The sequence below is a fragment of the Entelurus aequoreus genome, linkage group LG03 (genome assembly GCF_033978785.1).
Source record: "Entelurus aequoreus isolate RoL-2023_Sb linkage group LG03, RoL_Eaeq_v1.1, whole genome shotgun sequence".
In the NCBI taxonomy this organism is placed as follows: domain Eukaryota; kingdom Metazoa; phylum Chordata; class Actinopteri; order Syngnathiformes; family Syngnathidae; genus Entelurus; species Entelurus aequoreus.
In genome coordinates this window covers 7,388,074-7,415,164 of record NC_084733.1, presented here as the reverse complement: position 1 = coordinate 7,415,164, position 27,091 = coordinate 7,388,074, and the positions used below count along the sequence as shown (strand labels likewise).

Genomic DNA, 27,091 nt, shown 5'->3' with positions numbered 1-27,091 from the left:
TGCCGTGCAACATGTTTAAAAAAAGCTGGCACAAGTGGCAAAAAAGAGTGAGGAAGTTGAGGAAATGCTCATCAAAGACTTATTTGGAACATCCCACAGGTGAACAGGCTAATTGGGAACAGGTGGGCGCCATGATTGGGTATAAAAGCACGCTTCCATGAAATGCTCAGTTCATTCACAAACAAGGACGGGGCAAGGGTCACCACTTTGTCGTCAAACGCCCGAGCAAATTGTTTAAGAACAACATTTCTCAACAAGGAATTTAGGGATATCACCATCTACGCTCCGTGATATCATCAAAAAGGTTGAGAGAATCTGGAGAAATCACCGCACGTAAGCCATGATATTACGCACCTCGGATCCCTCATCAAAACGCGACATCAGTGTGTAAAGGATATCACCACATGGGCTCAGGGACACTTCAGAAAACCACTGTCAGTAACTAGAGTTGGTCACTACATCTGTAAGTGCAAGTTAAAACTCTACTATGCAAAGCCAAAGACATTTATCAACAACACCCAGAAACGCTTCGCTGGGCCCGAGCTCATCTAAGATGGACCGATGCAACGTGGAAAAGTGGAAAAGTGGTCTGTGGTCTGACGAGTCCACATTTCAAATTGTTTTTGGAAACTGTGTACTAAAGAGGAAAAGAACCTTCCGGATTGTTCTAGGCACAAAGTGTAAAAGGCAGCATGTGTGATGGTATGGGGGTGTATTAGTGCCCAAGACATGGGTAACTTACACATCTGTGAAGGCACCATTAATGCTGAAAGGTACGTACAGCTTTTGGAGCAACGTTATCATGGACGCCCCTGCTTATTTCAGCAAGACAATGCCAAGCCAGGTGTTACAACAGCGTGGCTTCATAGTAAAATAGTGCGGGTACTAGACTGGCCTGCCTGTAGTCCAGACTTCAGACTAGTCCGCATTGCTCTAAACAGTCATGTTATGATATCACTCCAAAAGAAGTATGATTGTGAGGATTCTGTGAGAGCAGGTTGAAGATGTTGTGGTCCTTCCTAGTCCACAACTAGAGACTGACCACGTGACAAAGAAAGAGATCCAAGACCAGAACTAAGAATTATGGTCACTTTTCATTTGGAGACACTAAAAGTGTCATTTTGTTCCTAGTTGTTGTTCCTCTAATAACTATTTGTCTGTCTGCTGGTGATGACCTTGCATTTAGTCTTAGGGCCTACAACTCTAGGCCAGAGGTGTCACTGAGGGCCACATGGCACTTATGTTTGGCCCCAGAGGGCCGCTTCTAACAGTCTATACTATTATTACACCTTTTTTTGATGCATTTTATTAGTAGATTTTTTTTAAACTAAAATGTAAGTAATAATGTCACCTCAAACTGTAGTGTATATTACTGTAAATGTAGTGTATATTACTGTACATGTAGTGTATATTACTGTACATGTAGTGTATATTACTGTACATGTAGTGTATATGACTGTAAATGTAATGTATATAACTGTAAATGTAGTGTATATTACTGTACATGTAGTGTATATTACTGTAAATGTAGTGTATATTACTGTACATGTAGTATATATTACTGTACATGTGTATTTTACTGTACATGTAGTGTATATTACTGTACATGTAGTGTCTATTACTGTAAATGTAGTGTATATTACTGTACATGTAGTGTATATTACTGTACATGTGTATTTTACTGTACATGTAGTGTATATTACTGTACATGTAGTGTCTATTACTGTAAATGTAGTGTATATTACTGTAAATGTAGTGTATATTACTGTACATGTAGTGTATATTACTGTGAATGTATTGTATGTGACTGTATATGTAGTGTATATGACTGTAAATGTAGTGTATATTACTGTAAATGTAGTGTATATTACTGTACATGTAGTGCATATAACTGTAAATGTAGTGTATATAACTAAATGTAGTGTATATTACTGTACATGTAGTGTATATGACTGTACATGTAGTGTATATTACTGTAAATGTAGTGTATATTACTGTACATGTAGTGTATTTTACTGTAAATGTAGTGTATATAACTAAATGTAGTGTATATTACTGTACATGTAGTGTCTATTACTGTAAATGTAGTGTATATTACTGTAAATGTAGTGTATATGACTGTAAATGTAGTGTATATTACTGTACATGTAGTGTATATTACTGTACATGTGTATATTACTGTAAATGTAGTGTATATTACTGTACATGTAGTGTATATGACTGTACATGTAGTGTATATTACTGTACATGTAGTGTATTTTACTGTACATGTAGTGTATATTACTGTACATGTGTATTTTACTGTACATGTAGTGTCTATTACTGTACATGTAGTGTCTATTACTGTAAATGTAGTGTATATTACTGTACATGTAGTGTATATTACTGTACATGTAGTGTATATTACTGTAAATGTAGTGTATATTACTGTACATGTAGTGTATATTACTGTACATGTAGTCTATATTACTGTAAATGTAGTGTATATTATGGTACATGTAGTGTATATTACTGTACATGTAGTGTATATTAATGTACATGTAGTGTATATTACTGTACATGTAGTGTATATATCTGTAAATGTAGTGTATATTACTGTACATGTAGTGCATATAACTGTAAATGTAGTGTATATTACTGTAAATGTAGTGTATATTACTGTAAATGTAGTGTGACTGTATATGTAGTGTATATTGCTGTACATGTAGTGTATATTACTGTACATGTAGTGTATATTACTGTAAATGTAGTGTGACTGTATATGTAGTGTATATTACTGTAAATGTAGTGTCTATTACTGTACATGTAGTGTATATTACTGTACATGTAGTGTATATGACTGTAAATTTAATGTATATAACTGTAAATGTAGTGTATATTACTGTACATGTAGTATATATTACTGTACATGTAGTGTACATGACTGTACATGTAGTGTATATTACTGTACATGTAGTGTATATTACTGTACATGTAGTGTATATGACTGTACATGTAGTGTATACAACTGTAAATGTAGTGTATATTACATGTACATGTAGTGTATATTACTGTAAATGTAGTGTATATTACTGTACATGTAGTGTATTTTACTGTAAATGTAGTGTCTACTACTGTACATGTGTATATTACTGTAAATGTAGTGTATATTACTGTACATGTAGTATATATTACTGTACATGTGTATTTTACTGTATATGTAGTGTATATTACTGTACATGTAGTGTGGACTGTATATGTAGTGTATATTACTGTAAATGTAGTGTCTATTACTGTACATGTAGTGTATATTACTGTACATGTAGTGTATATGACTGTAAATTTAATGTATATAACTGTAAATGTAGTGTATATTACTGTACATGTAGTATATATTATTGTACATGTAGTGTATATGACTGTACATGTAGTGTATATTACTGTACATGTGTATATTACTGTACATGTAGTGTATATTACTGTGCATGTAGTGTATATCACTGTACATGTGTATTTTACTGTATATGTAGTGTATATTACTGTACATGTAGTGTATATGACTGTAAATGTAGTGTGACTGTATATGTAGTGTATATTACTGTAAATGTAGTGTCTATTACTGTACATGTAGTGTATATTACTGTACATGTAGTGTATATGACTGTAAATTTAATGTACGTATACACTACATGTACAGTAATAGTGTATATTACTGTACATGTAGTGTATATGACTGTAAATGTAATGTATATAACTGTAAATGTAGTGTATATTACTGTAAATGTGGTGTATATTACTGTACGTGTAGTGTATATTACTCTACATGTAGTGTATATAACTGTAAATGTAGTGTATATTACTGTAAATGTAGTGTATATTACTGTACATGTAGTGTATATTACTGTAAATGTAGTGTATATTACTGTACATGTAGTGTATTTTACTGTAAATGTAGTGTCTATTACTGTACATGTGTATATTACTGTAAATGTAGTGTATATTACTGTGCATGTAGTGTATATCACTGTACATGTGTATTTTACTGTATATGTAGTGTATATTACTGTACATGTAGTGTATATGACTGTACATGTAGTGTATATTACTGTAAATGTAGTGTGACTGTATATGTAGTGTATATTACTGTAAATGTAGTGTATATTACTGTACATGTAGGTGTATATGACTGTAAATTTTATGTACGTATACACTACATGTACAGTAATAGTGTATATTACTGTACATGTAGTGTATATGACTGTAAATGTAATGTATATAACTGTAAATGTAGTGTATATTACTGTAAATGTGGTGTATATTACTGTACGTGTAGTGTATTAACTGTAAATGTAGTGTATATTACTGTAAATGTAGTGTATATTACTGTACATGTAGTGTATATTACTGTAAATGTAGTGTATATTACTGTACATGTAGTGTATTTTACTGTAAATGTAGTGTCTATTACTGTACATGTGTATATTACTGTAATGTAGTGTATATTACTGTACATGTAGTATATATTACTGTACATGTGTATTTTACTGTATATGTAGTGTATATTACTGTACATGTAGTGTATATGACTGTAAATGTAGTGTGACTGTATATGTAGTGTATATTACTGTAAATGTAGTGTCTATTACTGTACATGTAGTGTATATGACTGTAAATTTAATGTACGTATACACTACATGTACAGTAATAGTGTATATTACTGTACATGTAGTGTATATGACTGTAAATGTAAATGTATATAACTGTAAATGTAGTGTATATTACTGTAAATGTGGTGTATATTACTGTACGTGTAGTGTATATTACTCTACATGTAGTGTATATAACTGTAAATGTAGTGTATATTACTGTAAATGTAGTGTATATTACTGTAAATGTAGTGTATATTACTGTACATGTAGTGTCTATTACTGTAAATGTAGTGTATATAAGTGTACATGTAGTGTATATTACTGTAAATGTAGTGTATATTACTGTACATGTAGTGTATATGACTGTACATGTAGTGTCTATTACTGTAAATGTAGTGTATATTACTGTAATGTAGTGTATATTACTGTACATGTAGTGTCTATTACTGTAAATGTAGTGTATATAAGTGTACATGTAGTGTATATTACTGTAAATGTAGTGTATATTACTGTAAATGTAGTGTATATTACTGTACATGTAGTATATATTACTGTAAATGTAGTGTATATGACTGTAAATGTAGTGTATATTACTGTACATGTAGTGTCTATTACTGTAAATGTAGTGTATATAAGTGTACATGTAGTGTATATTACTGTAAATGTAGTGTATATTACTGTACATGTAGTGTCTATTACTGTAAATGTAGTGTATATAAGTGTACATGTAGTGTAATATTACTGTAAATGTAGTGTATATTACTGTAAATGTAGTGTATATTACTGTAATGTAGTGTATATTACTGTACATGTAGTATATATTACTGTAAATGTAGTGTATATGACTGTAAATGTAGTGTATAATACTGTACATGTAGTGTCTATTACTGTAAATGTAGAGTATATAAGTGTACATGTAGTGTATATTACTGTAAATGTAGTGTATATTACTGTACATGTAGTGTCTATTACTGTAAATGTAGTGTATATAAGTGTACATGTAGTGTATATTACTGTAAATGTAGTGTATATTACTGTAAATGTAGTGTATATTACTGTACATGTAGTGTCTATTACTGTAAATGTAGTGTATATAAGTGTACATGTAGTGTATATTACTGTAAATGTAGTGTATATTACTGTAAATGTAGTGTATATTACTGTACATGTAGTGTATATTACTGTAAATGTAGTGTATATTACTGTACATGTAGTGTCTATTACTGTAAATGTAGTGTATATAAGTGTACATGTAGTGTATATTACTGTACATGTAGTGTCTATTACTGTAAATGTAGTGTATATAAGTGTACATGTAGTGTATATTACTGTAAATGTAGTGTATATTACTGTACATGTAGTGTCTATTACTGTAAATGTAGTGTATATAAGTGTACATGTAGTGTATATTACTGTAAATGTAGTGTATATTACTGTACATGTAGTGTATATTACTGTAAATGTAGTGTATATAAGTGTACATGTAGTGTATATTACTGTACATGTAGTGTATATTACTGTAAATGTAGTGTATATTACTGTACATGTAGTGTATATTACTGTAAATGTAGTGTATATAAGTGTACATGTAGTGTATATTACTGTACATGTAGTGTATATTACTGTAAATGGGAAAACACTACTGTTGTTTTTATGGTAGAAAAAAAAGAAGAATAAGGCAGCTCAGTTGCCAGAATTTTCCTGTAAAATTTACATTTATTTTTTTACTGTAAATTTTTTTTTTTTTAATGCAATTTTACAGGAAAATTTTGGCACCTGAGCTGCCAGTTTGTTTGTTAGCTGTTGTTTTGGTTTATTTTTACCACAAATCAACAAGTGCATATGTTTGGGTGTATTACTGTAAATGCCAAAACGGCACCACAGTTTATTACAGTAAAAAAAAAAGTACAGGTTTTTTTTTTCATTGAGAGAAAAATGGTGTAAAAATCACAGTAAATGTCACAATTTGACCATGAAATCTATTGCTGCTTTTACTTTGCACAATTTGATGGGTAACTTGCTTGGAAATCATTATTAGTAGTATTTATTTCTATTTAAATAATAATAATAATAATAATAATATATTGTATTTGTAAAAAGCACTTTACATTGAGCAAACAACCTCAAAGTGCTACGGTGTATTAAAAAATTAAATAAAAAGATAATACAAAATCAATAAAAATAAAAACTAGAACAGCCAAATAGCTGGAACTAGTATGCATATATCTTTAAAAAAAAAAGGTCTTTTTTAAAAAGAAGGGTTTTTAAGCCTTTTTTAAAAGCATCCACAGTCTGTGGTCCCCTCAGGTGGTCAGGGAGAGTGTTCCACAGACTGGGAGCGGCGGAGCAGAAGTCTCCCATTGTTCCTAGCTTTTGTCCTCATTATTATTAGTATTAATTTCTATTTTAAAACATGGTTTGAATGTTTGATCATATATAATTAGACAATATTAACATCATTTATGGAGTACATATATATATTTATTTTTTTTCTCTCCCAAAATAGAAAGAAAGAATACATTTAGTAAGAAAAGTGGCTTTCTGCTCCGTCGCTCCCAGTCTGTGGAACGCTCTCCCTGACCACCTGAGGGCACCACAGACTGTGGATGCTTTTAAAAAAAGGCTTAAAAACCCTTCTTTTTTTAAAAAAGCCTTTTTTTAGATGTATGCATACTAGCTATTACGCTGTTCTAGTTTTTATTTGTATTATCTTTTTATTTGTTTTTTAATACACTGTAGCACTTTGAGGTTGTTTGCTCAATGTAAAGTGCTTTTTACAAATAAAATCTATTATTATAGGACTTATTTTCACCGTGCAACATGCACACGCCCCAATGTGCCTCACCTTCCTTAGCAACACTAAAACACAACAACATTCTACACACACACCACATCCTTCTAATGAATGAGACCAGATATATACAATAATACAGAGCATCCACAAAGACCGGGGCTTTCTGCTCCGCCGCTCCCGGTCTGTGGAACGCTCTCCCTGACCACCTGAGGGCACCACAGACTGTGGATGCTTTTTTTTTTTTTTTTTTTTTTTTTTTAAACCTTTTTATAGACATATACATACTAGTTCTAGCTATTAGGCTGTTCTAGTTTTTATATATATATATATATATATTTTTTTTATTTTTTATTTTTTTTTTCAATACACTGTAGCACTTTGAGGTTGTTTGCTCAATGTAAAGAGCTTTTACAAATAAAATCTATTATTATAGGACTTATTTTCACCGTGCAACATGCACACGCCCCAATGTGCCTCACCTTCCTTAGCAACACTAAAACACAACAATGCCTGCGTCCACAACATTCTACACACACACCACATCCTTCTAATGAGACCAGATATATACAATAATACAGAGCATCCACAAAGACCGGGGCTTTCTGCTCCGCCGCTCCCAGTCTGTGGAACGCTCTCCCTGACCACCTGAGGGCACCACAGACTGTGGATGCTTTTTTTTTTTTTTTTTTTTTTAAAGCCTTTTTACAGACATATGCATACTAGTTCTAGCTATTTGGCTGTTCTAGTTTTTGGTTTTTTTTTTATTCTTTTTTTTTTTTTTTTTTTTTTCAATACACTGTAGCACTTTGAGGTTGTTTGCTCAATGTAAAGAGCTTTTTACAAATAAAATCTATTATTATAGGACTTATTTTCACCGTGCAACATGCACACGACCCAATGTGCCTCACCTTCCTTAGCAACACTAAAACACAACAACATTCTACACACACACCACATCCTTCTAATGAGACCAGATGTATACAATAATACAGAGCATCCACAAAGGCCGGGGCTTTCTGCTCCGCCGCTCCCGGTCTGTGGAACGCTCTCCCTGACCACCTGAGGGCACCACAGACTGTGGATGCTTTTTTTTTTTTAAAGCCTTTTTATAGACATATGCATACTAGTTCTAGCTATTAGGCTGTTTTAGTTTTTTTTTTTTTTTTTTTTTTTTTTTTTTTAATCTTTTTTTTTTTTTTTTCAATACACTGTAGCACTTTGAGGTTGTTTGCTCAATGTAAAGTGCTTTTACAAATAAAATCTATTATTATTATTATTATTATAAAAGTACTTCATTGATGCATATTATTTCCAGGGGCCAAATTTGGCCCCCGGGCCTTGACTTTGACAACCTGTGCTTTAAGGCGATGTTGTACGATAAATCCCCTCTGGCATCAATCACAATCAGGGCGTGGCCTGTTCGGCAACAACAACAACCACCACTTCCGGTCACATCTGCTGTGTGATGGGGAATATATTGTTCCTATTAATGATCCGACCATTGTTTCCCGTCACATGACGTGGATGCTTAATCCACGCTGCGTGAAAAGCCTCTCCCCCCCCCCCCCATCCCCCCACCCAGCGTGTTATGTTACCTGCAGCCGGGGGGGGAGAGGGAGTGGAAGGTGGAGAGGGAGAACATCTCAGCCCGGTCCGCCATCTTCTGACTCACAGCCGCTGCAGACAATCAAGAGCAGTCCATCCACGGCAAGGGCGAGTATCTCCTCCACGCACACGATCCACGGATCTTCACAGCAGGGACCAGCTAGGCCGCTCGGATCAGACCAGCTCGCTGGGCGTCATCGAGTCGTGCAGACGGGAGGAGGATGACGGCCGGAGCCTGGGTACGTGAAGCAGGTCCGCGAGGGGGAAACACGTCCGACACGGCGTCCGTGGATGCTGCGTGGGTCGGCAGTGCGGAGACTGGGAGGAGAGGAGAGAGGAGAGAGGAGGAGAGGAGAGGAGAGGAGAGCGTCACCGAGTGGGATGCAGGAAGAGGGAGGAGAGGGATGCTCCACCGCCGGTGACGTCATCAAAAAAATAAAGAGCACTGCGCGTTAAAATATTATATTTATATGTTTACATATTTACAAAGTTATTTGTTGTGTACATGAGTCCGTACGTGAATATGTTTATATTCATTATAATGTCTTTGTTCATTATATAATAGTTTAGTACATACAGTGCAGTTACCCACATGTGCCACTAGAGGTCACTCACTGCCCAGCAATGTCCAGGCAGGAAGTTGTTGACGTCACGCCTCAATTCTACTTCCGCTAAGTAGCAGTGATGACAATAATAATAAAAACAACAATGTTGTCAACTTTTTTTCACTAAGTAGCACCTCAGAAAACACTACAACCAATACAGTAGTGTAGTAGACCTAAGTATTCATTAAGTACCACCATGATGACTCTAAATACAGTAGTGTAGTAGACCTAAGTATTCATTAAGTACCACCATAATGACAACATTAAATACAGTAGTGTAGTAGACCTAAGTATTCATTAAGTACCACCATGACTACATTAAATACAGTAGTGTAGTAGACCTAAGTATTCATTAAGTACCACCATGATGACAACATTAAATACAGTAGTGTAGTAGACCTAAGTATTCATTAAGTACCACCATAATGACAACATTAAATACAGTAGTGTAGTAGACCTAAGTATTCATTAAGTACCACCATAATGACATTAAATACAGTAGTGTAGTAGACCTAAGTATTCATTAAGTACCACCATAATGACAACATTAAATACAGTAGTGTAGTAGACCTAAGTATTCATTAAGTACCACCATAATGACACTAAATACAGTAGTGTAGTAGACCTAAGTATTCATTAAGTACCACCATGATGACTCTAAATACAGTAGTGTAGTAGACCTAAGTATTCATTAAGTACCACCATAATGACAACATTAAATACAGTAGTGTAGTAGACCTAAGTATTCATTAAGTACCACCATGACTACATTAAATACAGTAGTGTAGTAGACCTAAGTATTCATTAAGTACCACCATGATGACAACATTAAATACAGTAGTGTAGTAGACCTAAGTATTCATTAAGTACCACCATAATGACAACATTAAATACAGTAGTGTAGTAGACCTAAGTATTCATTAAGTACCACCATGATGACATTAAATACAGTAGTGTAGTAGACCTAAGTATTCATTAAGTACCACCATAATGACAACATTAAATACAGTAGTGTAGTAGACCTAAGTATTCATTAAGTACCACCATAATGACAACATTAAATACAGTAGTGTAGTAGACCTAAGTATTCATTAAGTACCACCATAATGATATTAAATACAGTAGTGTAGTAGACCTAAGTATTCATTAAGTACCACCATAATGATATTAAATACAGTAGTGTAGTAGACCTAAGTATTCATTAAGTACCACCATAATTATATTAAATACAGTAGTGTAGTAGACCTAAGTATTCATTAAGTATCACCATAATGACTACATTAAATACAGTAGTGTAGTAGACCTAAGTATTCATTAAGTACCACCATAATGACAACATTAAATACAGTAGTGTAGTAGACCTAAGTATTCATTAAGTACCACCATAATGACAACATTAAATACAGTAGTGTAGTAGACCTAAGTATTCATTAAGTACCACCATGATGACAACATTAAATACAGTAGTGTAGTAGACCTAAGTATTCATTAAGTACCACCATAATGACAACATTAAATACAGTAGTGTAGTAGACCTAAGTATTCATTAAGTACCACCATAATGACACTAAATACAGTAGTGTAGTAGACTTAAGTATTCATTAAGTACCACCATAATGACAACATTAAATACAGTAGTGTAGTAGACCTAAGTATTCATTAAGTACCACCATAATGACACTAAATACAGTAGTGTAGTAGACCTAAGTATTCATCAAGTACCACCATAATGACACAAAATACAGTAGTGTAGTAGACCTAAGTATTCATTAAGTACCACCATAATGACAACATTAAATACAGTAGTGTAGTAGACCTAAGTATTCATTAAGTACCACCATAATGACACTAAATACAGTAGTGTAGTAGACCTAAGTATTCATTAAGTACCACCATAATGATATTAAATACAGTAGTGTAGTAGACCTAAGTATTCATTAAGTACCACCATAATGACAACATTAAATACAGTAGTGTAGTACACCTAAGTATTCATTAAGTACCACCATAATGACACTAAATACAGTAGTGTAGTAGACCTAAGTATTCATTAAGTACCACCATAATGATATTAAATACAGTAGTGTAGTAGACCTAAGTATTCATTAAGTACCACCATAATGACAACATTAAATACAGTAGTGTAGTAGACCTAAGTATTCATTAAGTACCACCATAATGACAACATTAAATACAGTAGTGTAGTAGACCTAAGTATTCATTAAGTACCACCATAATGACAGCATTAAATACAGTAGTGTAGTAGACCTAAGTATTCATTAAGTACCACCATAATGACAGCATTAAATACAGTAGTGTAGTAGACCTAAGTATTCATTAAGTACCACCATAATGACAGCATTAAATACAGTAGTGTAGTAGACCTAAGTATTCATTAAGTACCACCATAATGACTACATTAAATACAGTAGTGTAGTAGACACCAGTGACGTGCAGTCAGGGGAGGCAGGTGAGGCGGGGCCTCACGTGCCATCATGGAAAGAAAAAAAATGTAAAAAGAAAAAAAAAAAAATTAAATTGTTATATGTATCCAGTGATTATACTATAACGTTATTTTCCATTCAACTTCACCAGTTTTAGATCATTATTATTCAAAATCGCTGAATTTTCACATTTGCCGTTCAAATACTGAGAAGAGACTTGCGGTGAGTCACCAGCCAGTTGAGCCTCACCATGGATTGCACAATGACTCGGCTAACTGCTGGCCGGCTGTGCAGTGAGACAGTATTGCTATATGCATTATATTATAAATCTCCATAGTTTAGTTAGCTGAGGTATATAATGTACAGTGTATTTTGTCAACAACTGTATGTGTGTAACGTATTTCGTGTGCTGAGCAATCATAAAACGGCTGCAAAAGACACACTGTGTGAGGCTCGCAGTAATCCCGCCTCCTGGTAGTAGAGGGCGGTAGTGATCCCAGATATCATTCTTGGGACTACTCGGCTGCAGAAGAAGTGACAACAAGCAGCAACAGTTAGCGATCGTTTATTATTTCCTCTCGCCTGAACTTTATAATGGAGGATTACATATCTAAAATAAAACAGTTTTCTAAACTGGACTTTTAATCGTAGCAGGAGGTAATAATTAAAAGAAGATCTCCATCGAGACCGAGAGACTTTTAAAACTGAAGAAAGATAAGGAAGACTTCTATAAACAAGTTATCGATGCTTTTGTTCAAAAGGAGCTGCGCATGGACTTCATTTATAAGTAAAGGTAAGACCATAATAACGTTTTTTTTAATTAAATGTGCTTTTTTGTGTGCTACAGTTTGTATGTGTTAAAGTTAAAGTTAAAGTTAAGTTAAAGTACCAATGATTGTCACACACACACTATGTGTGGTGAAATGTGTCATCTGCATTTGACCCATCCCCTTGCTCACCCCCTGGGAGGGCAGCGGCGCCGCGCCCGGGAATCATTTTTGGTGATTTAACCCCCAATTCCAACCCTTGATGCTGAGTGCCAAGCAGGGAAGAATGCTGGTATGAGCTTTTAAACATAACCCGTTAACTGCTGCCAATCAAACGGTGAAAAAGATAGTCTTTAGGGTTCATATGTTTGTCAATCTGACTGTGATGAAGTCAGTGCCCATACTTGCCAACCCTCCCGTTTTTAGCGGGAGAATCCCGGTATTCAGCGCCTCTCCCGACAACCTCCCGGCAGAGATTTTCTCCCGACAAACTCCGGTATTCAGCCGGAGCTGGAGGCCACGCCCCCTCCAGCTCAATGCGGACCTGAGTGGGGACAGCCGTTCTCACGTCCGCTTTCCCACAATATAAACAGCTTGCCTGCCCAATGACGTCATAACATCTACGGCTTTTAGAGACTAGAGCGCACAACAAGGAGAGAGAGTTCTTGGTTTCTTGTGTGGGTTTATTGTTAGGCAGTTTCATTAACGTCCTCCAAGCGCGGTAATAACACACACCAACAGCAGTCACGTTTAGTCTACCGTAAAGCAGTTCGTCTGCCGTAAACAGCAATGTTGTGACACTCTTAAACAGGACAATACTGCCATCTACTGGATAGCCTGCAGAACACTGAAATTCAAGTATTTCTTTTATTTTTATTAAAAATAAAAATATATATATATATAGCTAGAATTCACTGAAAATCAAGTATTTCTTGATTTGGTGAATTCTAGCTGTAAATATACAGAAAGTTTGCGGTCCTCTCCAAGGTTTCTCATTCACACCGACGTCCCACTGGGGTGAGTTTTTCCTTGCCCGTATGTGGGCTCTGTACCGAGGATGTCGTTGTGGCTTGTGCAGCCCTTTGAGACACTTGTGATTTAGGGCTATATAAATAAACATTGATTGATTGATTGATTTTATGGCCACAAATGGCCCCCATGCCAGACTTTGGATACCCTTGCCGTGCAGGAAAAGTGTCCAAAGTCAGCCAAAACTCCAACACATAGTTGAAAATAGTCCATTATTTGATAGTTATGATTGATTTGGCTTATTTATTTAGCGCCACACGGAATAATGCCGGCACTTGCTTCCTGTTTGCTATGCAGATCACGACACCAGCGTTTCAACAAACAATTGCAATTTTATTTCCATCAAATGGAAACATTTACAATCTGACTTGGGAAAAAAAGTGGCTTTTATTAAATATTCATGTCATTACAAAGCGACAATGCAACAGAAGTGGCAATTTGAAAAGGTTTTATTTTTTGGGACACTTAGTATTTTAACTGTTTTTTTCCCCTCTTTCTTTTGGTTGAAACAGAGGTCATAGCGTTGTGCGGGGAATAACATCCAGTCAGTCATCAACCAATGTGAAGGTTTCTTTGGATTGCCATGGAATGTTGGCTTTATTGCTGCTCTCCAATGGCGATGGGACCCAGCGTGACCGCACCTCTCCAGACTATCTCCTCTGAGAAAGAAAGACATGTTATCATTAATATATATTCTCTTATAAAATATATTTCAATATATATTAATACATATTATCATAGCAATGATAACGAGCTGTCTAAAAATAGGACATACCTTCTGTCACGGAACGGCCCTTCCTTGAACCGCCGCCGGAGACCCAGGCACTGAGGGTTTTTTTAACGACCGGAGCGCTGACTGTTACACCGCCGCCAGTGCCCCAGCTACCTTGGCCTTGTTGTTGGCTGGGGGTCCAAGGTTTGCCACCAGTAGTGGTTGAGCCGCCCCCGGTGCTCCAGGTAGTGCCTGTTCCGCCCCCTGTGCTCCAAGAAGTGCTGCCACCCGAAGAACCTTGTTGTTGGCTGGGGGTCCAGGGTTTGCCACCTCCAGTGGAGCCACTTCCACCGCCACCGCCACCGCCACCGCCACCGCCACCGCCACCGCTCCCGGTGCCCCAGGTAGTGCCTGTTCCGCCCCCTGTGCTCCAAGAAGTGCTGCCACCCGGAGAACCTTGTTGTTGTTGGCTGGGGGTCCAGGGTTTTCCACCTCCAGTGGAGCCACTGCCACCTCCACCGCCACCGCCACCGCCACCGCCAGCGCCAGCGCCACCGCCACCGCCACCGCCCCCGGTGCCCCATGTAGTGCCTGTTCCGCCCCCTGTGCTCCAAGAAGTGCTGCCACCCGAAGAACCTTGTTGTTGTTGGCCGGGGGTCCAGGGTTTGCCACCTCCAGTGGTGGTTGAGCCCCAGGTACCGCCCCCGGTTCCCCAGGTACCGCCTGTTCCGCTCCCGGTGCCCCCGGTGCCCCAGGTACCGCCTGTTCCGCCCCCTGTGCTCCAAGAAGTGCTGCCATCCGAAGAGCCTTGTTGTTGTTGTTGGCGGGGTGGGATCCAGGGTTTTCCGCCTCCAATGGTGGTTGAGCCACCGCCCCCGGTGCCCCAGCCAGTGCCTGTTCCGCCCCCTGTACCCGTAGAAGGATTCCAACCCGTGTTGCCACCGCTGTTCACTACACCTTTACCAGTAGACTGGTGTCCACCGCTACTACATGTGCTGCAAGCTGCATCCACTCCGCTGGCCTCCCTCCAGCTGCTCGGGAAAGGGTGACACAAGGAGTCGCTAGCACCCGTGCTCAGGAAGTGACTTGCTTTCGCTCACTCACCCATCGATGTAGGAGCAGGCCCTGTGCTCAGAATCAATGCTGTGGCTGGTGGACGTGGCTCTCAGGTAGCAGGTAATGTACATCCTATTGGAGTAGTCAATTTCACCTTCTTTCCCCTTTCCACCTCCGCCTCCGCCTCCACCTCCGTCAGTGCCCAGGAACCTAAAGGCCTCCAACAAGAACCGAAGCTTGTTCTCGTCTGTGCGCTGCATGAATCTGGAGTTTGATCCCGTGATGCTGGCATCAACTAAACATCTGCAGGCAAGACAGTCCAGCAATGAGAAGCCATTGTAGAGAAAAACAAGCAACATCATTTTTTGAACATCCCAATGACGGCAAACTTGTCTTCTTGGTGATCTGCAGCCGTTTAGTCTCGTGCCGTCAAAGACTCAAAATGCATTTCTTTCAATATGCGTCATAACAAAAACGATAATATTTAAAAAAATGGATAGATGCTGATAGTCCAACTCATACTGACTGGTATACACACATAATAAATACTGACTGGTATACACACATAATAAATACTGACTGGTATACACACATAATAAATACTGACTGGTATACACACATAATAAATACTGACTGGTATACACACATAATAAATACTGACTGGTATACACACATAATAAATACTGACTGGTATACACACGTAATAAATACTGACTGGTATATGCACGTAATAAATACTGACTGGTATATGCACGTAATAAATACTGACTGGTATATATACATACGTAATACATACTGACTGGTATACACACATAATTAATACTGACTGTATACACACGTAATTAATATTGACTGGTATACACACGTAATTAATACTGACTGTATACACACGTAATTAATATTGACTGGTATACGCACGTAATTAATACTGACTGGTATACACACGTAATAAATACTGACTGTATACACACGTAATTAATATTGACTGGTATACGCACGTAATAAATACTGACTGGTATACACACATAATTAATACTGACTGTATACACACGTAATTAATATTGACTGGTATACACACGTAATTAATACTGACTGTATACACACGTAATTAATATTGACTGGTATACGCACGTAATTAATACTGACTGGTATACACACGTAATAAATACTGACTGGTATGTACACATGTAATAAATACTCACTAGTATACACACGTAATAAATACTGACTGGTATACACACGTAATAAATACTGACTGGTATACACATGTAATAAATACTCACTAGTATACACACGTAATAAATGCTGACTGGTATACACACATAATAAATACTGACTGAAATGCACACATAATAAATACTGACTGGTATACCCACATAATAAATACTGACTAGTATAAACACGTAATAAATACTGACTGGTAAACACACGTAATAAATACTGACTGGTATACACACATAATAAATACTGACTAGTATAAACACGTAATAAATACTGACTAGTATACACGCGTAATTAATAGTGACTGTATACGCACATAATTAATACTGACTGGTACACACACGTAATAAATACTGACTGGTATACACACGTAATTAATACTGACTAGTATACACACGTAATAAATACTGACTAGTATACGCACATAATTAATACTGACTGGTATACACACGTAATAAATACTGACTGGTATACACATGTAATAAATACTCACTAGTATACACACGTAATAAATACTGACTGAAATGCACACATACTACATACTGACTGAAATGCACACATAATACATACTGACTGGTATACACACATAATAAATACTGACTAGTATAAACACGTAATAAATACTGACTAGTATACACACGTAATTAATACTGACTGGTATACGCACGTAATTAATACTGACTGGTATACACACGTAATAAATACTGACTGGTATACACATGTAATAAATACTCACTAGTATACACACGTAATAAATACTGACTGGTATACGCACGTAATTAATACTGACTGGTATACACACATAATACATACTGACTGGTATACACATGTAATAAATACTCACTAGTATACACACGTAATTAATATTGACTGGTATACGCACGTAATTAATACTGACTGGTGTACACACGTAATAAATACTGACTGGTATACACATGTAATAAATACTCACTAGTATACACACGTAATAAATACTGACTGAAATGCACACATACTACATACTGACTGAAATGCACACATAATACATACTGACTGGTATACACACATAATAAATACTGACTAGTATAAACACGTAATAAATACTGACTAGTATACACACGTAATAAGTACTGACTAGTATACACACGTAATTAATACTGACTGGTATACACACGTAATTAATACTGACTGGTATAAACACGTAATTAATACTGACTGGTATACACATGTAATAAATACCCACTAGTATACACACGTAATAAATACTGACTGAAATGCACACATAATACATACTAACTCGTATACACACATAATACATACTGACTGGTATACACACATAGTAAATACTGACTGGTATACACAAGCTATGGAGATGATATCAGTAGAAAAAACTGCATTGCATTTAGTTGAGATAATATTGAGTCATATATTGGAATATAGGATTCATTATCTAAATTAGTTTGAACTATTAAAATAACCTAAAATATGACTTATTTTATCTTCGTGGTAAATATTGGACACAATGTGTTGTCAAGCTTATGAGATGTGATGCAAATGTGACACTATTGTTCTTTTTTTAAATGTTTTTATTACATTTTTTATAAATGGCTGTGATGATAATGTCAACGAGGGATTTCTAATCACTGCTATGTTGGAATTATTATTAATATTGATACTGTTGTTGATATTATTCATTTTTGTTTGACTACTTTTGGATTGTTTTGTGTCATGTTTGTGTGTCCTCTCAATTGATTGCTATTCTGAATGTTGCTGGGCTGGGTTTGGTTTTGGATTTGGAATTGTATTATTATTGTGTTGTTGTGTATTATATTGTTGGACTGATTAATAAAAAAATAAGAAAAATGTGTCTGCTATTTCGTTAAAAGATGCTGTGAATCAGTGAAATATTTTGTTTCATTATCTTGAAATTTCTCTGATGCCTTAAAATCCATTTTAAATTAAATGATTGTAAAGTCTGTGATACAGAAAGCGGCACTATCTACAACGCTAAATGGTTCATTTTTTTGGTGTTATTCCACTGACTAAAAGAAGAAAACATTCTTGAAGGGGCCCGATTATACATAACCGACATTTTATACCAGCTGGTACCTTTTGTGTATTGGAAATTAAACCATGGAGATATGTATAAAACAAACCAGCCATTCGGAATTGGAGACTAGTGACCTATTTTGCCTTTGTTATGTCAGCGGATATCACCATATATGGTCGAGATTTACCCCAAGTCTACCATTTTTTATTAAGTTGTAGTCACCAAGTTCCTTCTTTTTCTCTGTCCTCTTGTTGTGGGGCAGACTGGCTCCTACATGCACATGCATACTAAAATCTTCTGATAAAAAGTAGCGTGTAGTTCTAACTTATATCGGGGTCAGTCGGTTTACGTCAGGGGTGTCCAAACTTTTTCCACTGAGGGCCACACACGGAAAAATTTAAGCATACGGGGGCCATTTTGATGTTTTCCATTTTCAAACCATAACAAAATATATAGATTTTTTTTTTTTTTTTAACCTTTAGGGCTCCTGGGGACCAGTCAAGGGTCAAGGGTCTCAGTCATTAAAATGTTAAAAATAAGTCAAATTATTTTTTATTTTTTTTACAGTATATTCAGGTTGATATCAAGTAAAAAAAACACAGGTTTTATGCCTTTTCTGTCAAAGACAACTTTGTTTTTTATAGTAAAACTGAAGTATGCAGTATTTAGTAATTAGAGCCCTAAAAGATCAATAATGCAGGACACCATTGATTTTAATTCTTTCATATTTTTGAGTAATCACAGTGAAAAGTTAAATAAAATCTCACTAAATATATTTGGGGTCCAAAAAGGTCTCCCTCTCATAAAGTGATACATTTTTATTCGTTTTTTTTTTTACTTTTCACACTGAAATTACGAGATCAACTTCAGATGTTTGAACTATTATTTTGTTTGTTTTATGCTCTTTTGTCAAATAAAACTTTGATGTTTTTATATGGCAACCACACAATGTATGCAATATTTTTTCCACATAAAACATTTTAAAGTGACATTTTTGAAGTAATAATTCATTGTAACATAGATTTTTTTTCTTTTTCCGAGCAATGGCAAAAAAAATAAAAATAAACAAAGACAAAAGAAAAAAAAAACAGCATGCATGGCAGCTTTCGTGTCAACATCGCAACGTTTTCTCGTTAGATTTCACCTCATTCCACTTTTTTTAAATGTTTTTTTTTTATTATTGCAATACTATCAATTTTGCAATTTTTGCAGAATGTGTGGGGGGCCGGTAAACGATTAGCTGCGGGCCGCAAATGGCCCCCGGGCCGCACTTTGGACACCTCTGTGTTACGTTAACATACCAGGCACGTTCTCAGTTGGTTATTTATGCCTCATATAACGTGCACTTATTCAGCCTCTTGTTCACTATTCTTTATTTATTTTAAATTTGCCTTTCAAATTCTATTCTTGGTGTTGGGTTTTATCAAATAAATTGAAAAAATTAAACCCTAACCCCAAAAAATGCGACTTATACTCCAGTGCGACTTATATATGTTTTTTTTCTTCTTTATTATGCATTTTCGGCCGGTGCGACTTATACTCCGGAGCGACTTATACTCCGAAAAATAAAGTAGTTCATAAAGAAATTGCAGTAAACCGGACTTAAAATAATCGAAAACAGCCCGCTGTAATATCCATAACTGTAATATGTTGCATTCAATTAGTTCCATGTTTTTTGAAAGTAAATTTTTTTTACTTGAGACTTGATTTGAAATAATATTACAAATAGCACCCAATTAAAGTGTGACTATGTCAGGGGTGTCCAAAGTGGGGCCCGGGGGCCATTTGCGGCCCGCAGCTAATTGTTTACCGGCCCGCCACACATTCTGCAAAAATTGCAAAATTGATAGTATTGCAAAAAAAATTTTAAAAAATTAAAAAAGTGGAATGAGGTGAAATCTAACGAGAAAAAGTTGCAATGTTGACACAAAAGCTGCCATGCAGGCCGTTTTTTTTTTCTTTTGTCTTTCTTTATTTTTCTTTTTTTTTGCAATTGCTCCAAAAAAAAAAGACAAAAAAATCTATGTTATAATGAATTATTGACCTATTCATGGCTCCAATTACTTCAAAAATGTCACTTTAAAATGTTTTATGTGGAAAAAATATTGCATATATTGTGTGGTTGCCATATAAAAACATCAAATATTTCTTTGACAAAAGAGCATAAAAACAAACAAAATAATAGTTCAAACGTAAAATCGACAGATATATCTGAAGTTGATCTCGTAACTTAAGTGTTGAAAGTAAAAAAAAACGAATAAAAATGTATCACTTTATGAGCGGGGGACCTTTTGGATCCCAAATATATTTAGTGGGATTTTATTAATATTTTCACTGTGATTACTCAAAAATATTAATTAAAATCAACGGTGTCCTGCATTATTGATCTTTTAGAGCTCTAATTACTAAATACTGCATATTTACAGTTTTACTATAAAAAAAAAAGTTGTCTTTGACAGAAAAGGCATAAAACCTTCTTTTTTTTTTTTTTTTACTTTTTTCAACCTGGAGTTGATATAGAGATTTACTGTAAGCGTTAAATTAAAAAAAATTATAATAATTTGACTTATTTTTAACATTTTAATGACTGAGACCTAAAGGTTAAAAAAAAAAATCCATATATTTTGTTATGGTTTGAAAATGAAAAATATCAAAATGGCCCCCGCATGCTTAAATTTTTCCGTGCCCTTAGTGGAAAAAGTTTGGACTCCCCTGGACTATGTGGCTCAAATCCTCTGAAGAAGGACTGCTGTATTTTTTGGAGTATAAGTCGCACCTGCCGAAAATGCATAATAAAGAAGGAAAAAAAACATATATAAGTCGCACTGGAGTATAGGTCGCATTTTTTGGGGACATTTATTTGATAAAAGCCAACACCAAGAATAGAATTTGAAAGGCAATTTAAAATAAATAAAGAATAGTGAACAACAGGCTGAATAAGTGTACGTTATATGAGGCATAAATAACCAACTGAGAACGTGCCTGGTATGTTAACGTAACATATTATGGTACGAGTCATTCAAATAACTATAACACAGGTATGTCCAAAGTGCGGCCCGGGGTCCATTTGCGGCCCGCAGGTAATTTTTTAACGGCCCCACGGCACATTCTAAAAATACGATGAAAAAAAACAAAAAAAAAACATAAAAAGTGGTATAAAAGAGCAAACAGGTGAAATGTAACAAGAAAATGTTGCATTGTTTACTCTAATAACACAAAGCTGCCATGCAGGCTGTTTCTTTCTATAAAAAATAATAATGAATCAAAATCAATGTCATTATGAATTATTGACCTATTCAAGGCTCCATTTACATTCACATTAAATATTCCACAAAAACAAAGTTTTTTAAAGAAGTGCCTAAAACGAACAAACAAAAAACATAAACAACAATAAAAGTTATAATTGACGGATAGATCTGAAGTTGATCTTGAGACTATTGTGGTAAAAGTTAAAAAAAAATGTTGGATTTATTTTTTTAAACTTTACTGAGTAGGACCCTTTTGGATCTCCAATAATTTTAGTGGGACTTTTTTTTTTTTTTTAAGTGTCATTACTCAAAAAAATAATGAATTAAAATCAATGTTCTTATGAGTTATTGACCTTTTTAAGACTCCAATTATTATATAATCTCAAATATTCCACTTTAAAATTTTATTGGGGGAAAATATTGCATATTTTGTGTTTTTTTCCATAAAAAAAACACGGTTTTCCTTGACAAAATTGGCATACAACTTAAATCTTTAAAAGCGTTATATTGCCAGATAGACCTAATGTTGATCTAGAGATTTAAACCTTCAATAATAATAATAATAATTATACTAAATAATGACACATTTTTAATTTTTTTTTTACCAAAACCTTTTGGGGTCCCCGGGATCAAGCCTGAGTGGAGGCCTAAATGTATCTTTTTTATACATATATTGTATAGGTTTTTAAAATAAAAAATATCAAAATGGCCCCCGCTTGCTCTGATTTTTCAGTGTGCGGCCCTCAGTGGAAATAGTTTGGACACCCCTGCTATAACATATAGAACATGCTATACGTTTACCAAACAATCTGTCACTCCTAATCGCTAAATCCCATGAAATCTTATACGTCTAGTCTCTTACGTGAATGAGATAAATAATATTATTTGATATTTTACGCTAATGTGTTAATAATTCCACACATAAGTCGGTCCTGAGTATAAGTCGCACCCCCGGCCAAACTATGAAAAAAACTGCGACTTATAGTCCGAAAAATACGGTACATTATTGTGTTTGAATGCGTTCTACCCGTGGGGACCGTACGTCTGCACTGATTGGCACATCAATCCAACTCAAATCTGGAATTCATATCAACATAAAGTTATTTCAAGTGTGATCTTCCTTACCCGTCCTGAATGAAGCCATATCTGGGGTTGGAGTTAATATCAGGTGAGAGCGTAGCCACACAGCTGTCCACGTAAACACGGAGGGGCACGTGGTAGAACTGCTTGACGGACGCCTCGATGAAAATCATGTCACCCAGGAAGTATTCAAAGCGAGGCCTCTCGTGCATCCAGTCGGCTGTTTGTCAAAATAGCAGAGGAGAGGTTAAGAACAGGGGTCACCAACGCGGTGCCCGCGGGCACCAGGTCGCCCGTATGGACCAGATGAGTGGCCCGCTGGCCTGTTCTAAAAATAGCTCAAATAGCAGCACTTACCAGTGAGCTGCCTCTATTTTTTTTAATTGTATTTATTTACTAGCAAGCTGGTCTCGCTTTGCTCGATATTTTTAATTCTAAGAGAGACAAAACTCAAATAGAATTTGAAAATCCAAAAAAATATTTTAAAGACTTGGTCTTCACTTGTTTAAATAAATTCATTTATTTTTTTTACTTTGCTTCTTATAACTTTCAGAAAGACAATTTTAAAAAATACAACCTTAAAAATGATTTTAGGAATTTTTAAACACATATACCTTTTTACCTTTTAAATTCCTTCATCTTCTTTCCTGACAATTTAAATCAATGTTCAAGTAAATTTATTTTTTTTATTGTAAAGAATAATAAATACATTTTAATTTAATTCTTCATTTTTGCGTCTGTTTTTTCGACGAATATTTGTGAAATATTTCTTCAAAATTATTATGATTAAAATTCAAAAAAATTATTCTGGCAAATCTAGAAAATCTGTAGAATCAAATTTAAATCTTATTTCAAAATCTTTTGAATTTCTTTGAAAATTTTTGTTCTGGAAAATCTAGAAGAAATAATGATTTGTCTTTGTTAGAAATATAGCTTAGTCCAATTTGTTATATATTCTAACAAAGTGCAGATTGGATTTTAACCTATTTAAAACATGTCATCAAAATTCTAAAATTAATCTTAATCAGGAAAAATTACTAATGATGTTCCATAAATTATTTTTTTATTCGAATTAGCTAGTTTTTCTCTTCTTTTTTTTTCGGTTGAATTTTGAATTTTAAAGAGTCGAAATTGAAGATAACCTATGTTTCAAAATGTAATTTTCATTTTTTTCCTGTTTTCTCCTCTTTTATAAAAATGTTAGTGGCTAGCTAGTCAAAATGGGATATTGTGATTTCCCAAGACTGTCTTAGAAGTGATCATTTGAAAATGGTTAATTTGGAAAAATGTGCACTTAGTGTTGCATATTGATATTTATCTGTTTCTATATATATTTATTGTGAGAAATCATTAAGATGATCAGTGTTTCCACAAAGATAAATATCATTAATTATTAATAATAAAGGTAAATTGAGCAAATTGGCTATTTCTGGCAATTTATTTAAGTGTGTATCAAACTGGTAGCCCTTCGCATTAATCAGTACCCAAGAAGTAGCTCTGGGTTAGAAGATGTCTCCAAAAAGTACGCAGTAGGGACAATGGAAAAAACACTCACTGGTCATGAGGGTCAGACTGAAGTACAAGAACTCCTCGGACACCTTGACGGCAGAGTACGGAACCCAGTGTGGGTCGAGAGGTAGGCTGCTCACGTTGTGATTCCTGAACATTTCATAAACAGAAAGGTCACAGTGGGCCAAATAACAAACATCACATTTGGCTGGGTCAGCAATAAATGGAATAATGCATGCATTTGAATACAATGTGAAGGTAAGAATCTACAAGTCTAGTCTAGGCGCACCTCGGGTAGTGGCATTCTACGACCACAACAGCTTTGGGAGTCCTCACAATAGGGGTCCCCACTAACTGGCTGGGGGTGTAAAAGAGCTTGAATTGGTAGATGAGGGAGTCTTCGGTCATCTACGAGTCAAAACAAAAAAGAAGAGTATGATTACAAACTAAGGTCTTTAAAATCGTCCCACAATGGGTAAGAGTTTGGCTTACCCTCAACTCACTGCCGCAATTGTGCAGCTCAGACTCGTAAATCAGCACGTGAGCAGTTGTGTCTTCCCCCACGGCGCCGCAGTTTCCCAGGGTGAGGTCCTCGGGGTTGACCGCCTGGCCTATTCCAAAGAAGTCCTTCTTGACCTCCACATGTGCGTCCCTCTCCCGGCAGTCCACAGCGACGGTCGTAGGGGAGATGGGGTGCCTGATCTCAATGGTCACGTCAACCTTGGGCGGAGGCTGAGGATCTTCCGGGTAAATCCAGGTGACCGGCTTTTCAAATGGGTTTTTGGACTGCTGGGAACCGGCGTCATCTTGTCGCCGATTTTGCATGGGGTACTGAGCATCGCAGACGAAGGCCAGTGCCAGGAGGCACACAGCGGTGCACTTCATCACCATGGCTTCGCAACAACAAGTGATCCTCACGAGGTGCTGCAAGGACGGAGGAAGGGTTCGCCTACTTTTATAAGCCCAACTGCCAGTCTGCTTCTGTTTGCTTCCCGCCCCTTTTGTTGGACCTTTCCCATGTGAGCTGATAAGCCAAAGTGTCCGCCATCATCCCCGCTTGGGTTTCGTATCAAAACGCTACCATAGGTCCACGCAGTTCTCGAACACAAAAACACAAGGTGGATTCATAGAATTCACAGAGCTAACCACAGAAAACACAGACGCAAAGAAACAAAATAAAACAAAAACAAGAATAAATAAGAGCAAGACTCGTGTTTTCTCATAGAAATCCACAAAGAAAGGTAATGATAATAACAACAAATTACAAATAAGGAAATGCTCAAGTTAAAAAAACGAATGCACTGCAAAAGAATATAAGATTCCCTACAGTATTTAAAAAAAAGGATGCCAAGAAGACCGCGGTCACCTGAAGGTTATGTTGACAGTAGGTTAGGGTCACCTGCCCTCAACAGGACATGTCACACTCCTGCTTTTTGCCAAAGTACATTTTTATAAAAAATCAATTGTGGACCCAACCACTGTTGACTGGCGGATGTTGCAAAACATCAGACCAGACTCAAAGTCACTCACACGTATAAAAAGGAACACCTGTTGGGTGCTGTGCTGTAACGTCAACATTACAGTACCAAATTAGCTATACCAAAAAATGTCAGCTTTATCTGGGAATGTGCAAACATACACTAGACCAGGGGTTCTTAACCTTGTTGGAGGTACCGAACCCCACCAGTTTCATATGCGCATTCACCGAACCCTTCTTTAGCTCCAGTGCAATGCACACTGGTACTTTATCTTTATCTCCATACTGTAGATTTTATGCCCCTATGTCTATCAAGCTCCATGTTCTGATGTTTAAATGTTAGTTGTCTGCTTGTGGTTGTGTCTGTGCTCGTGTTTTTGTTCTGTTGTTTTTGTGTATGTTAAGAAAGCAATGATGCACTGTGCCCAAGACAAATTTCCCCGCGGGGACAATAAAGTTGAACCTTGAACCTTGAACCTTTAGTGAAAAATACAATATTTTCAAATTCAAGAAAATGTTTTTTTACTGGTGCACAAAATGAACCGTGCATGAACGTCACCTTGTTCAAAGAACGAAACCAACACCGTGCATGAACTCACAACAAATTACACATACCTTACACACATTACCATGAATTGATTATTGGGAACCCCGACTTAAACACGTTGAAAAACTCAGGTGTTACCATTTAGTGGTCAATTGTACGGAATATGTACTGTACTGTGTAAACTGTACTGTTTCATATAATGCAGTGGTTCTCAACCTTTTTTCAATGATGTACCCCCTGTGAACATTTTTTTTAATTCAAGTACCCACTAATCAGAGCAAAGCATTTTTGGTTGGAAAAAAAAGAGATAAAGAAGTAAAATACAGCACTATGTCATCTG

The 27,091-nt window shown here is 35.9% G+C and overlaps 2 protein-coding genes across 4 annotated transcripts in view; both read right to left on the bottom strand.

Moving 5' to 3' along the window:
- Positions 1-9,431, bottom strand: part of mapk8ip2 (mitogen-activated protein kinase 8 interacting protein 2) — a 57,020-nt gene extending 47,589 nt beyond the window's left edge. For all 3 annotated transcript variants that reach the window (XM_062041019.1, XM_062041020.1, XM_062041021.1), the window contains exon 1: positions 9,018-9,431. In XM_062041019.1, the coding sequence (XP_061897003.1) occupies positions 9,018-9,082 (65 nt within the window). In that variant the 5' untranslated portion in view covers positions 9,083-9,431. The remainder of the gene's footprint in view (positions 1-9,017) is intronic.
- A 4,809-nt stretch (positions 9,432-14,240) lies between these two features.
- LOC133647173 (uncharacterized transmembrane protein DDB_G0289901-like) lies at positions 14,241-25,668 on the bottom strand. Its single transcript, XM_062043314.1, has 7 exons — positions 25,220-25,668; positions 25,017-25,135; positions 24,774-24,877; positions 23,264-23,438; positions 15,689-15,943; positions 14,648-15,615; positions 14,241-14,531 (listed from the first exon to the last, which is right to left on the bottom strand). Exons 1-7 carry the CDS (start codon positions 25,616-25,618, stop codon positions 14,470-14,472), a joined length of 2,082 nt encoding a protein of 693 aa, XP_061899298.1. The 5' UTR covers positions 25,619-25,668; the 3' UTR covers positions 14,241-14,469.
- Positions 25,669-27,091: the final 1,423 nt, after the last annotated feature.